Source organism: Australozyma saopauloensis, chromosome 1 (genome assembly GCF_035610405.1).
Source record: "Australozyma saopauloensis chromosome 1, complete sequence".
NCBI lineage: Eukaryota > Fungi > Ascomycota > Pichiomycetes > Serinales > Metschnikowiaceae > Australozyma > Australozyma saopauloensis.
In genome coordinates, this window is record NC_086131.1 from 1,120,952 (window position 1) to 1,134,529 (window position 13,578).

The 13,578-nt window shown below is 43.6% G+C and overlaps 7 protein-coding genes across 7 annotated transcripts; 5 read left to right on the forward strand and 2 right to left on the reverse strand.

Moving 5' to 3' along the window:
• Positions 1-54: 54 nt before the first annotated feature.
• Positions 55-1,173, forward strand: PUMCH_000519 (uncharacterized protein; the record flags this gene model as incomplete). Its single annotated transcript, XM_063019601.1, has 1 exon — positions 55-1,173. The coding sequence occupies one exon, from the start codon at positions 55-57 to the stop codon at positions 1,171-1,173; it is 1,119 nt and encodes a 372-aa protein (XP_062875671.1).
• A 2,214-nt stretch (positions 1,174-3,387) lies between these two features.
• PUMCH_000520 (uncharacterized protein) lies at positions 3,388-4,413 on the forward strand (the record flags this gene model as incomplete). Its single annotated transcript, XM_063019602.1, has 1 exon — positions 3,388-4,413. One exon carries the CDS (start codon positions 3,388-3,390, stop codon positions 4,411-4,413), a length of 1,026 nt encoding a protein of 341 aa, XP_062875672.1.
• A 529-nt stretch (positions 4,414-4,942) lies between these two features.
• Positions 4,943-7,063, forward strand: PUMCH_000521 (uncharacterized protein; the record flags this gene model as incomplete). Its single annotated transcript, XM_063019603.1, has 1 exon — positions 4,943-7,063. One exon carries the CDS (start codon positions 4,943-4,945, stop codon positions 7,061-7,063), a length of 2,121 nt encoding a protein of 706 aa, XP_062875673.1.
• A 939-nt stretch (positions 7,064-8,002) lies between these two features.
• PUMCH_000522 (uncharacterized protein) lies at positions 8,003-8,188 on the reverse strand (the record flags this gene model as incomplete). The annotated part of the gene is made up of 1 exon (XM_063019604.1): positions 8,003-8,188. One exon carries the CDS (start codon positions 8,186-8,188, stop codon positions 8,003-8,005), a length of 186 nt encoding a protein of 61 aa, XP_062875674.1.
• A 307-nt stretch (positions 8,189-8,495) lies between these two features.
• On the forward strand, positions 8,496-8,732 carry PUMCH_000523 (uncharacterized protein; the record flags this gene model as incomplete). The annotated part of the gene is made up of 1 exon (XM_063019605.1): positions 8,496-8,732. The coding sequence occupies one exon, from the start codon at positions 8,496-8,498 to the stop codon at positions 8,730-8,732; it is 237 nt and encodes a 78-aa protein (XP_062875675.1).
• A 750-nt stretch (positions 8,733-9,482) lies between these two features.
• Positions 9,483-10,808, reverse strand: PUMCH_000524 (uncharacterized protein; the record flags this gene model as incomplete). Its single annotated transcript, XM_063019606.1, has 1 exon — positions 9,483-10,808. The coding sequence occupies one exon, from the start codon at positions 10,806-10,808 to the stop codon at positions 9,483-9,485; it is 1,326 nt and encodes a 441-aa protein (XP_062875676.1).
• A 1,237-nt stretch (positions 10,809-12,045) lies between these two features.
• PUMCH_000525 (uncharacterized protein) lies at positions 12,046-13,323 on the forward strand (the record flags this gene model as incomplete). Its single annotated transcript, XM_063019607.1, has 1 exon — positions 12,046-13,323. The coding sequence occupies one exon, from the start codon at positions 12,046-12,048 to the stop codon at positions 13,321-13,323; it is 1,278 nt and encodes a 425-aa protein (XP_062875677.1).
• Between the last annotated feature and the right edge of the window lie 255 nt (positions 13,324-13,578).

A 13,578-nucleotide genomic window follows, 5' to 3' on the forward strand; every position in this document is an offset into this window, starting at 1 on the left:
TGCACCTACCTCCCACTGTTTTTGATTCAACTTATCACTTCTTTTCCACATATCATGTTCAGGGCCTCGATGAACGACCATTTGTATACTGAGGATGATACCTTTGTCACCGGCATAGATACCTCTATTGCGGAACTTACAACACCGCTCCGAAGATTAGCCAACACCAGTGTCAATGATGCGAGGCAGAACGTATCGCAACTACACAATCAAACAGAAAACAGTAGAGCTATGAAGTACAAAATGTTTGAAGCTCCAAGCCCCAACATGCAAAGAGCTCCAGAAGAGTCGGGACTCGTGCCTCTAGGGAAGACAGCATTTCAACTTCAGATGCAGCGAGATCAATTGAAATCAAATGCCGATCTGCTATTTGAAACGGGCAATCAAGCGCACACGCCTGCGCCTGATGTACAGCTATATTCGTCTTTATCAAGAGGTGGTCCAATCGTTCTGAAAGACTTTCTCCCGCCTAGAATCACACCAAGAAACAAAAACCCTATTGTAGTAGCTCCACAATATAGACCATTTGGAAATGGTAACGATGATGAAGATGAGTTCGAGGCACCTTCAGGCGAGTGGACGAGTCCTGTAATTCAGGAAGCTCTCCGGAGACAGGTCAACAAAGAGCAACAGTTCAAGACTCTTTGGAGAAGAGTTGCAAGTCTTTTCTGTTTCCACATGACTCTTCTGCTTGCTGAATATCTCTATTTCTTGTACGAGATCACATATCACGACGAAAACCAAATGTACCGTAATACGATGTGGACACGCTTCTATTCTCTGAAAGGTTTCCAGAGCTGTTTTCCCTACATTTTATCTGCATACCACCATGTGAGAGACCTACAATGGATTCTCGTTGCACTCATATTCACCAGCATCATTCGTCTTTTCATACCGCAGGACCAATGTAAAGACTTGCCTTTGACCAACCACCAGAGATCGTTGATTGGATTGAAGCCATTGGAGGAGAATGGTGAGGTGGAAGGCGTGGATTCAAATCTCATCGTTAAGCAAAGATTGTTCAAAGCTACCACCTCTGCTCCACTTCTGGTCCCCAAATATACCCAAGAAAACGAATTGAGTGGTATTGTCAGGCCAAACCGGACCGATGACACTGAGGTTGCCATCGCTTTGAAGGATCTACTCCCTGCGCGCAAACTTCGCAGATCATAAGAGTGATGTTTGTATCTCTCAATTGCATTGAGTACATAGCCTCGATGGTCGAGTTATGTATAATAAAAGTGACATTGCAGGTTTTTTGTGCTCATTTCTCAATTTCAGCATATTCTGAACTGCTGAGTTCTTCCTGTAGATTCCAAAGATACGCCTCCTCTATTCAAGGAATTGATGGTACTTCGGTATAGTTCAATTGAGCTTCTGATGTGTCACACCTTTCTACTCCGCTATTGACCAACGAGAACATAAGTCAAGAAATCTAATTACGGCGATATTCAATTTCGTAGTGTAAAACAATATTGGTTTAAGGACCACCTATTCTTACAGGCACAACACGCAAATAGAAGTTAATTCACACTAGAAGATGCAATCAATTACTTTAGTCTCTTTAAAAAATTAAACCCATCTGCTAAATCGCTCAATTTTTTTTTCCCGAACATAAACTCTTCTACTCGCACTTGTCACTGGCACATAATCACACTCTCACATTCACAGCGGGGCACCCCGGATATAAACATGTACCCCACGTAAATCCGGCCATAAAGGTCCACCACAATCCTATGTAGAACGTAGATATTTCCATTCTTTGTGCTTCTTACTAAATTCAAGCTTTCCTAACCAATTGCGTATTTATTTATCATGATCCAAGCACCAGATAACACGGACGATTTTGAAGAAGCACTCAGAGTCCACCAAATAGATACCAATACTTGGGAGGGAGTCCATCCGCTCAGACTCCCGATTCAAGGAGCAAGAGGTGTTTATGGTGGACATATGTGTGCGCAAACTCTTTTAGTAGCCATTGAATCTGCGCCAGGGTATGTGCCGCTTCTGTTCCACTCACATTTCATTAAACCGGGTAATCCAAGGGTGGTCGCGCGTTACAATGTTGAGAACATACGAGACGATGTAGACATTTGCGTTCGGCAGATCCATTTGATCCAAAAGGGACAGGTGATGTATCTGGCACTGTGTACGCTAGTCAAGAAGGGCAGTGGATACCGTAGAGATTTATTGCAGGTGCCGCCGCCAGCACTTACGAAAAAGTACAGAGACCCGGAGCTGCTCCATCAGAGTTTCCATACAGATTTCATCCGAAACGCATACTCGGATGAGTTCGTAGAGCACGAATTGTGTCCAGAGGAGAAGGCACAAGACGCCAGTGAGCGGTGGATCTCACTTTGGAGCAGATTACACCAGCCTCACAAAAGTCATGTTTCCGATAGCAAGTTTAATTTCGTCGGGTTGGCGGATTTGTCAGACGCTGTGATTCTAACCACTCTAGCCAGAGTGATGCATTTGGATTGGAATCCAACCGTCGATAATCCATTTGAGGAATACGACGAAGGCAAGGATGCAAGGCAGCTCATGCACATGTCGCTCAATGGTCTACATTTATTCCATTACCAAGCCATGTCGCTCGATCACCACATATACTTTCATTGTGACGACTTTGATGCATTCAACGTCATTGGAGATTGGACGTCATTGGCATATCAATTCAAAATCTCGAAAAACCACCGGTCCTTACTGCGTGGCTATTTTTTCGACAAAAATGACCGATGCATTGCGACCTTTGTCCAAGAAGGTTTGACCATTCTGCATGCTGGTGTGGTCAAGGATCAAGATACTCTGAAGCTTTAGGCGAAGCAGGGAGGCAATATTCGAAAACTAGAATTTTATGAATACAACTCACGAATCAAATTGAATAGATCTCATAGACCAAAGAGACCTTATGAAAACAACTCACTTATAGAATCAAATAGAAACTGTTAGCCAAATGAATCTCATTTATTATGCTCCTTAACTCCGTCTTCCACAATCGCTTATCGGCCTGCAGATAAATGTTTTAGATTTATGTCTTAGATTTAACCGAGTTAGAACCCCATGTAAAAGTGTCACGCTCGAAGTGAAATTTCAATGGCAACTTAAAACTCCTGTAATGAATCTGCTTCTGAAATTTTCACCTTTTTGTCATTTCCTATTGCGGACCGTTCGTGCTCTCATGCCTGCCTCGGCAGATGCATGTGCCGAGGTTAGAACGTTCGACCGGAGGGTATATAAACGCGGCATCTTCCACAAGCAAGTCATCAAACTCCAATACTTATTTCAGAAGTTTATTTATTAGGGCTTTCGCAATTCGGCGCTCTTCAAGTCTTCCTTGTTCTTATCTTTATTAATTAATCGTTTGCTGATCTCAATTCCACAACCATGAGTCTACAAACAGTGTATGACAATACTCAAATATGCAAGCTAGAGGAGAAATTCTCCGTTGTGAAGAGTGAAAATACACCTGGCGCCGATCCCAAAACGTTTCTGTTCGAGGGAAAATACCCATTGGAGCCATTCAGGGAAGGAACCAGAGGAACTTATGGCGGAGAGTTCGTTGCCCAAGCATTGGTCGCTGCCTACGACTCCATAGAGGATAAGGATTTCGACGTCCATTCGCTTCATTCCTACTTCCTCAAGGCCGGCCTGATGGACTCCAACATGCGGTATGAGGTGACAATTACGTCTGAAGGCAGAAACTACTGTAACCGCTTGGTGAAGTGCTATCAAATACATAGCAACGAACTTTGTTTTATACTCATGGCTTCTTTTACCCGCGCAAATAGCATTCAGCAACGTCAGGAATCTTTCGGCGCTTTAGACGAAGAGAAGATGAACCATCCCAGAACCAAGGTTCCGTTCGAGTTCCTGCGAGAGCCATTCTACACTTTTGACAAGTACAAGCATAAGCTCGATAAATTGCCCCAGTTGGAACATACGAACGGCAATTTAATGCACATAATTACTCCAGAGGTTTGGAAAGCTACCGATAAGGAGAAACTGATCGATCCGGGAAGAAGGGAATTCGGAATCTTCTTTAAAGTGATCGACAATACCAAATTGGCCGAGGAGCCTCGTAAAGCCAATATGGTTGACTTCGCCTTTGCCTCTGATTCATTCTATTTGAGTACAGTGATGCGTGCCGTGTTCCCATTGTTGGACTACAAAAAGGATTTCTTCCGTGTTTCACTTGATCACACCATCCACTTCCATGACACGAATTTTGACCCAACAGAGTGGATGTTCATAGACTATAAGTTTGTGCGTTTGAGTAATGACCGTGTGCTTGTCACCAGTCTGTACTTTACTTTGGACCGCCGCTTGGTGGCTTCAGTTCTGCAAGAAGCCATGGCTTTGTTTCCTTTGAAGTTGGCTCTGCAGAGCAAGCACGGTTCGTACAAGCTTTGATTCCGTCAGTCGAACCAGAGGAAATCTGCTATGAGTTATGACAATTACACGATCAAAACTAGATAAAATACAGCCGGAGCCAAATTTCTCAAATCTGGCCGTTTAATGAAGTCCCGAAATATACACCTTTTCTTATTCAAATAGTGCAAAGCGTTTCTGTTAGCTCTTTGAGATTCACACCAAATTAAGGTATCGCTTTAGAGGCACATTTAGTATTGTATTGCTTTGCGACGAAATTCATGCTAAATAAAACTCAAACTCTTTGCTACTATTAAATTTCAATTCATGCAAATTGAGTATTTACATTACTTGTTGTAGAACACCAAACGATAGCATTCTAGAACAATAGTACGCACTCAATACAATTCCCTTTCACCTATAGGCCCATCATTTTAAATATAGAATATAATTCCTCTCAATATATAGATATATAGAAAAATTCACGAAACACTTCTAGAAAGCACCCTTATCAGCCTCTCACAAGTATTTACTCTTCTACCCCAGATTCAACACCACCTGAAATCAAATCATGAGTACAACCTCAATCCAAGAGGATTTAAACCAATCGTCTCGCGACAATCTACTTCTGTGTCTAGATCGTGTCTACACTAACGATAACCTCTTCCTTATTCCTCAGAGGTTGTCCAAGGTTGTCAATTGCCTTTCTCCATTTCTGGAAGTACGAGCCAGAGGGAAATTCCAAGAGCTGACTTGGCTAGAAAAATTTGTCAATGATTCGGTGTTGCAGCTGTCTCTTTCCAGCTATGGGACGTTGATTGTTGTTGTCGAAAGTAGTTCTGTAGATCTAGAACTACTTCGAGAGTTGTGGGCCAACTTGGGCACTTCTCGTCAGAAAATTAACCTCATTGTGCGCAACTTGTCTCAATCATTCTACTATGAGCTCTGTTCAAAGGTCTTTGGGCGTGACAAGTCGACTCTTTTGGATTCAGTGGTGGATGTAGACCTAAACCTACCAAATATTCGCATGTCCTCCAACTGCCGTCTCCTGAATTGGAAAACCTACCCAATTTGCATTGAAGATTTTGTACTCACACTAGATATGGCGAACGGTGGCCTCGACTCGTACTTCAATGATCCCATTGAATTGGTATCTGGTTTAGCCGACGCTGTGACCGAGCTTATCTCAAAATCCACCAGTCGCAAGGATATCATCAAGTTGAAAAATGTGTTTGCAAAGGGAGATCACTCGTCGCTTCTACTAAGCATATTGATGGGCACAAAGCTCCCGGAACTTGTGTCGACTCTGTTCTCTGCCAATGAGGCCGAGTTCTACCAAAAGAAACTCACTGGAAATACCGACCTTGTCATTCTAGAGCGTAATTTAGATTATTTTCCATTGATTCTCAGTCATATGAATTATCTGGGGCTTCTAGATGACATATATGGAACGTTCGATGAATTCAACGGTATACTTGAGAATAAAGAAAATCTTCACGATGAACTTTACGAGAACCTCAAAGACTTGAATTTTGCCTCCATTGGAGCCAAGTTAAATAAGCTCGCGAAGTATTTACAACTGGAATACAGTAACTCCGACAAACTCACTGACCTACGAGAAATCAAGCAATTAGTCCAAAATCTCGGTAATTTAACGACCAAGCACGAATTAGTGCGGAAGCATACCACTCTAAGTGAAGGGATTTTGACAAAAATCAAGTCCGATGTTGAAGGAGATTACGTTTACAATTATAGAGAGCAATGGCTTGAGTTGCAAAACGAAATCTTTGATCTAGAATACCGTCTGCAGATTCAAAAGATTTCCGATATTATGGAGATCAGTGTGCCCTTTGAGCTTGTCCTATGTTTGGTAATTGCAGTATCAATCATCAATGATGGTATTCGGAAGAAAGATCTCGACAACATTGAGCGTGAGCTCGGTCTAAATTATGGTTCAGTGCCCTTATTAATCCTTCTCAATATGATCGAAAGAAAACTTGTGAAGGTCAACAACAAGGGAAATGATTTCTTTGGAGCATTTACTTTTGGTAAAACGGAGCTTGACACTATGGCTACAACTACTACAACTACGGCGACAACGAGGTCTGGAGGCGGAACGCAATCTCCACCAACAAACGGCGGGAACCCCGATAGCTCTCCAGAAGTCAACTACGAAGATATCAGTTTGGTCGGGGTCAGTGGTGGCCAAGATATTTATAAAAGTACCTACACACTCATTAGCAAATTTTGGAACCTCCATCCTTTAGAGGATGATGAAGATGCTGGTGGACCGATAGAGTCTGCTAGCGACTACGCACAACCCTCTTTTGCCCTTACAGGAGCCACGGTCCCACTTCTTTCACGATTGGTGGAGTCACTTTATTCAAGGGAGTTCCTCAAGTATAAGCCTGTCAACAGTGTCTCCAAGAGGCCAAACTGGGCTTTTCTCAATCTAGAGACTATGTTCAAGGGGCAAACTGTGGACAAAAATCTCTGTGACGAGCTGGATAACAGGAAAAGTCCAGCCAAGGGAAGCACACGCCAAGAGTATGTGGTTGTTGTTATAATAGGAGGAATTACAAGGAGCGAGATAAGCGCTCTCGTGTACCTACAGAGTAAGATCAATAAGAAAATTCTCGTTGTTACAAGCGGCTTGGTGACCACGAAGAAGCTTATTAACTCGTTGTCGTAGACCGCATCAATAGATATAATAGATAAACATCATTTACCATGCTATTTCGAGGCTTCTGCTCTTCTTTTGGAATTAACGATTTACGTTTTAAGCATGTCCCAATGCAGAGCATTGGGACATGGCTAATACGTGATCTAACATATCCCTCAGACTAGTGCTTGAAAGTCAACACATAGTTCTGAAGTTTTTTCGAAACGGCTCAGAAGCATGTTTTTTGGGATGAGTCAATTTGGGCGCAACCAACAGGTTAAGTATCTTATCTACTTGTGATCTAGCCAAATTTGGCATAGGAGATGGAGTCCAATTGAGTAGCCAAGGGACTTTCGACTACACAATTAAGTAAGTTCAAACAAGATATTCATCTTGTCCAACGTATGCAGCCTATCCTTTCTGAGCTTAGCTTCTTCTTGACTGATTGAATTCTGGAGCAAAAATCAAACATCATGCCAGCGTCTTTTAACACGGAAGAGCTTCAACCACATTTCGAACTCGTTTTGAGTCAATTGAAGAGAAAAGTGTATATTTGGTGACTAGTAGGTGCAGATGAGCACAGTCCAATTACCATTCACCGTCCACCCTCTATTAGAATTCCGCCAAAATCAGTTCCAGAAACTAAATTGGCTCGACAATGGCTTCAACGTTTTTGCAGAAGGATAAAGTGCAGAGCGAGAAGTACTCTAGCGTATGCATCTCCTAACCTCCCCACCGAAGCTATGCTCAAACAACACCAACTTCGATTCCAAGAACAACAATGACACAAACAATGCCATGTTCAACATCACTTACTCCCTCATTGTGCTCTAGGGGCATCCAATCAACAGCCCACATCCTGTCTCCCCCAACCCACTCCACACTCTACTCTCTACTACCTACATCTACACGGTTCTAGTAACGTGATATATATTGACTTATGCGAGGTGCTTGAAACGGTCCAGCGTATTACACGGAGTCTTCGGCCTCCTTTTGAGCCTTCAACTGGGCGTAGAAGGCCTCTCTCTTCTGAACGAGCGGTTTGTGCTCAAACTCCCAGTAAAGACCGGCGAAAATGAAGCCGCAGCCGAAGGCCAACGATATGTCGGTGATGATTTTTCTTCTCAAGGTGCCGGTGATAGGAGCGATGGCCATGGTGAATATCTTATGGAAATAACGGGGGTAAGAGAGGTTGTTAGAACTGGTATGTGGGTGTTGTAGGTAGGGGAGGCCGTCTGTGTGCAGGCGCCATGGACTGACTTTTTTTTGCGTCGTCTCATATGTAAATGGAGTGTAGCCAATAAACGCGCGCCGTTATCTAGATGGGAGGGAAGACCTCTGTGGATCTCCCTCCCGCAATGCCTGGGTGCACGGGTGCAATCCTCACCTCACCTCACCTCACTTTACACCTTGGTCTGAAAACATATAGTGTCATTCACCCCTTCATTCAAACAACGCAAAAATGATCTCCAGAGTCGGATTGAGAGCCCCACGTGCCACCAGAAACTTCCAGGTTTCCGCCAAGTCTATGAACTCTGTGTTCGGTACCCCAAAGACCGGTACCTACTCCAACATCCCTTTCCCAGTTAAGACCAAGAGAGTTCCTTTTGCTCTTGTGTGGTACGGCACTTTTGGTTTCTTCTTTGCCTTCCCATTCATCACTGCTTACTGGCACATGAAGAAGGCTGGTAACATCTAAGGAGCGTTATGGATGGGAGCTGGTGCTTCTGTTGTAGGCCATGTATAGTGTAGAATACAATCATATTCAGGGGATGCGTGATGAGCTGCGAGCGTAGCGAGTTGCGGATGATGTAGATGTAGATTTTGTGAGAGTAGGCCGTTGCGGATAATGGAATTGTAAGGATGCTGTTCGTGGGGATCTTGTGGGTGAGAATAGAGTGTGAGATGGTTCATAGTTGGAGCTATTGGTTGTGACTCTCTCGTGGATTTTGGATCGCCGTTTCAAGCGAATGATTAAATTCAATTGTCTTGTTACGATGGGGAGGGTTAGCATCTCATTCGTGTGGTGTTGAGGGGCTACATGCTAGTTTGAAGCTATGGCAAAAACTTCGATGGCTCTTATCATTAGGAAATGACGACATGCATTGTCAAATGCATTGTTTAAACTTATATAAATTTGTTCGCTGAAAGACCATCTGACATAAAGGCTCATGTTGATGCAATTGGACGCTATCATTCACTTGATAGGTGTGACTTAAAGGCATGCGGCAACATTTTTCAAGTTTAAATCGAAATTATGTACCAAACCAAAGGCTCTGACATACACAAATAATTGGCTCCCAATTATTGCAATCCGATCGTGTCTCAGCTCATTGTAGAATCCAACAACAGAGTACATTGAGTAAATACTTTTCGCAGAAAACACGACGGTCCTCAATGCACATCTCAAATTTAACAATTGTTCTATGATTGTCCTTACTTATCCCTTTCAGTCGTCGAAACGTACACGCTTGACGACCCGCTCCTCGGAATCTCTAGCACGCTTCAAGCTCAGCTTTTGTACCACGATGTCTTTCCGTGGCTCTTTGGGTATAAATTGAGGTTCATGATCAAGAGCTATTGCATGTTCGGGATCGTATCCATCTCCATCTCCATCCTCTGCGTCCTCGCATTCATCGAAAGACCCATGACGGATCTTATCCTTCCCGAAATCCGGGAAATCAATAGAGGCGAAATCCAACCCTAGACTTTGAGCGAGTGATATCTCATTGGGTTTGGTCAGAGACGGAAGAGGGGCTGTTGCCGCAAGTTCTTCTGTAAATGCAATGGGTTCAGCGATCTGACTCTTCGGCAGCTGTGTAGCTGCCGCTTGGCTAGATTCATCTTGTTTTGATGCCAGATTAATCACATTCTCCTTTGGTTGTCCCCAGCATTTCACACTGTTCATGAATTTCTCATCCTTTGGATCGAGGATCATAAGGACTCTTACTCTTTTGTAAACATTGTTGAGTTCCGGATACCATGCGGCTGCATCTGTCGTTGTTGGAGCTTGCGCTGCTTCTTTGATAAGATTCTGTTGTTGTACAGCTTGCCCATCCAAATCCTTTCGTATACGACGTAGATCTTCAGCATAGCCGTCTTTCAATCTCTCAAACGCATCTTTGGCTTTTGTCATGGTACTTTCACAGATTGTATTGATCTCAAACACCAAATCGTTTCTAAAACGTCTCCATTGTTGGATTTGCTCTGTATAGTCGGGCGTCAGATCTTCAAATCTTTCAAGCTCATCATCCATTGCAATTATATGCTGTAGAAGAACATTGCCCTCTCTGAGAATTGCGTCTCTATTCACTTTTGGTGCTCCTTGGGCGGATCCACCAGCCAACGACGTTGCCTTTATGATGAATGTTTCGATCTTCTGCAAGACCTCTTTAGGGAAGATTTCAAGGCCATTGCTGCTCTGTCCAGTCATCCATGTTTGGAACAAGTTGATAAGATCTTGGCGGGTGTGGGTGTCTTCAACTATTAGATAGGACTCTGTGAATGTCTTGTATAGATTTTTGGCAAACAAGAGATTATATGGGTTGCCTATGTTCTTAATTACAGAGTCTAATAGATAAAACGAGAAAAGCTTGTACTTCGGGAGGATCTTGGTGATTCTGTCCTCGATCAATCGGACAATCTCAGGCGCATTGTCCACGTAAATTTCTGCCAATGCTGTGAGTTCAGTTATAAGGGCCTTGGAATTGAGTGTGAGCGACAGGAGCATGTGCTGATAGTACTCTGCACTAAAGGGCTCGTCTGGATTTGTCATTGGAATCTACAAACTACGATGTTACGGGGATGGAGCAGATTGAGGCCGAGGTGAATATGAGGCCGAGGAATAAGCCCTGTCAGTTAGTGAGACAGAAGAAGTAGTTCGTACCAGGAAGTGAATTGATGCGATTGTGGTACTTGTATCAAGAAAGAAGAGATGAAATGAGAGGTACTAGCAGTGCACACTGGGTAATGTGTAGGCGCAGATCAAGATTTGGGAACAGTGAGATTGTTGGGAGGCGGGATACTTTATGTGGTTGGGTTCGAGTGCAACGGATTTTCGCGGAATATTTTGATTAGTTTTTGTCTTCTGGTGTTTGATTGTCGTGGATATGCTTGTGTCAATTGATGGATTTGGAGTTGTCGGTGAATATAGTGATCGTGGTGGGTGAGGATGATAGATTTGGTTGTCATGAGATAGGTATTTATGTGTGTCTATTCTTTGACGTATTAAGTTGTATTGATGAATAATGACGGTTCAATTGAGGTAGGTTCCGAGGTGGATATTGAGCTACACTCTACGGTGCTTGACTGTACATTGATTCTAACTGAACTAGGCTGGGGAGTGCTACGATTTCAATTTTCGAAATTCGGCTTTAGAAACTCTTGCTGGCCTTTGATGTGGTTCTATTTCCTAGGGGAGTTCTTGACTTTTGTAACTCGGGTTACAAGACAAGCATGCGTGAAGAGACATATCCAACAGACATAACTAAAGTCACAATAATCCAGTAACACAATTTGCGTAAAACAATTTCAAACCGGTTTTCAGATTTAGCTAGAATTTTGGTATGGACTCCCCGTTGCCAAAAACTCACAGTTTGAGGTTGTTTATGTCGGGACTACAATCTCTGCAAAACATTAAAAGTGTTTAATGTAGAAAATACCAACTTACGACCAAATATGCCGGCAAAATTGGAAAACAAAAAATGTGGAAAAAAACGTCCACACTTTCGTTCTCGATATCCCACTGATTTCCTACTTACAATCTTGAACCTACCTTCTCCAACAAACCATACATAAAAACAACTACACTCAAAAAACACAGAAACAATAAAAAAACCAATTTCCATCTCATTCACAAACAACTCCGAATCCATTTCCCCTTTGTCCCCGATATATCCGTCCTGTGCACCATATTCTGACTCAGTTCCGTTATCGGGGTGAGTCCGCGCGGAATCGGATTTTTTCACCTACTTAAACCACCTCCCTTCTTCCCACTCACTCCCCCACCACCCATGTTGAGAACATCCTACAGAAGTGCCACGCGCACGTTCAGCTCTTCTGCTGCCACGGCCAGCAAAATCCAGGTCAAAAACCCCATTGTCGAGATGGACGGTGACGAGATGACTCGTATCATTTGGGCCAGAATCAAGGACAAGTTGATCAACCCATACTTGGACGTCGACTTGAAGTACTACGACTTGGGTATCGAGGCCAGAGACAAGACCAACGACCAGATCACCATCGACGCTGCCAATGCCATCAAGGAGTTCGGTGTTGGTGTCAAGTGTGCTACCATTACCCCAGATGAAGCTAGAGTGGCCGAGTTCAACTTGAAGAAGATGTGGTTGTCTCCAAACGGTACCATCAGAAACATTTTGGGCGGTACTGTTTTCCGTGAGTCCATTATCATCCCAAGAATTCCTCGTTTGATTCCTGGCTGGGAGAAGCCAATTGTCATTGGTAGACATGCTCACGGTGACCAGTACAAGGCTACCGATTTGGTGATCGAGGAGCCTGGTAAGTTGGAGATGGTTTTCACTCCTGCCAACGGCGGAGAGACCATCACCAAGACTATCTACGACTACAAGAGCAGAGGTGTCGGCTTGGCCATGTACAACACCGACGAGTCCATCATTGGGTTCGCTCACTCTTCGTTCAAGATGGCTCTTGCCCAAAAGTTGCCATTGTACTTGTCCACCAAGAACACCATCTTGAAGAAGTACGACGGTCGTTTCAAGGATATCTTCCAAGCTATCTTCGAGGAGAGCTACAAGCTGGAGTTCGATGCCGCTGGTATCTGGTACGAGCACAGATTGATCGATGACATGGTCGCTCAAATGATCAAGTCCAAGGGTGGTTTCGTCATGGCCTTGAAGAACTACGATGGTGACGTGCAATCCGACATTGTCGCTCAAGGTTTCGGTTCCTTGGGTCTTATGACCTCTGCCTTGATGACTCCTGACGGAAAGGCATACGAGTCTGAGGCTGCTCACGGTACTGTCACCAGACATTACAGACAACATCAACAGGGCAAGGAGACCTCCACCAACTCCATTGCTTCCATCTTCGCATGGTCCAGAGGTATTGCCCAAAGAGGTAGATTGGACGGCACTCAGGATGTTGTTGACTTTGCCAACACCTTGGAGCAAGCCACCGTGGCCACCGTCCAGGATGACGGTATCATGACCAAGGACTTGGCCTTGGCCTGTGGCAAGACCAGCCGTGACTCTTATGTCACCACCACTGAATTCTTGGATGCTGTTTCTGACAAGTTGAAGGGATCTTTCTAAAACAATTAATAATTTGAATAGACGTTGAAAAGGATTTTTGATGTGTGTATGAAATGTAACGGTGATCGACTGGCGGACAGCTCCCTTTGAGTGTGGAATGGTTGCAAATTGAACAACTGGTGTTTCAACGCGAATTTACACAAACTGAACTTGTCAGAATTACACGACATCTTTCAGTTGGAACTCTAAGTTTAATTTTCGTAAAAATCTTAAATATTTCTTAGTATCTTTTCCGATCCACATTACTATCGTGGT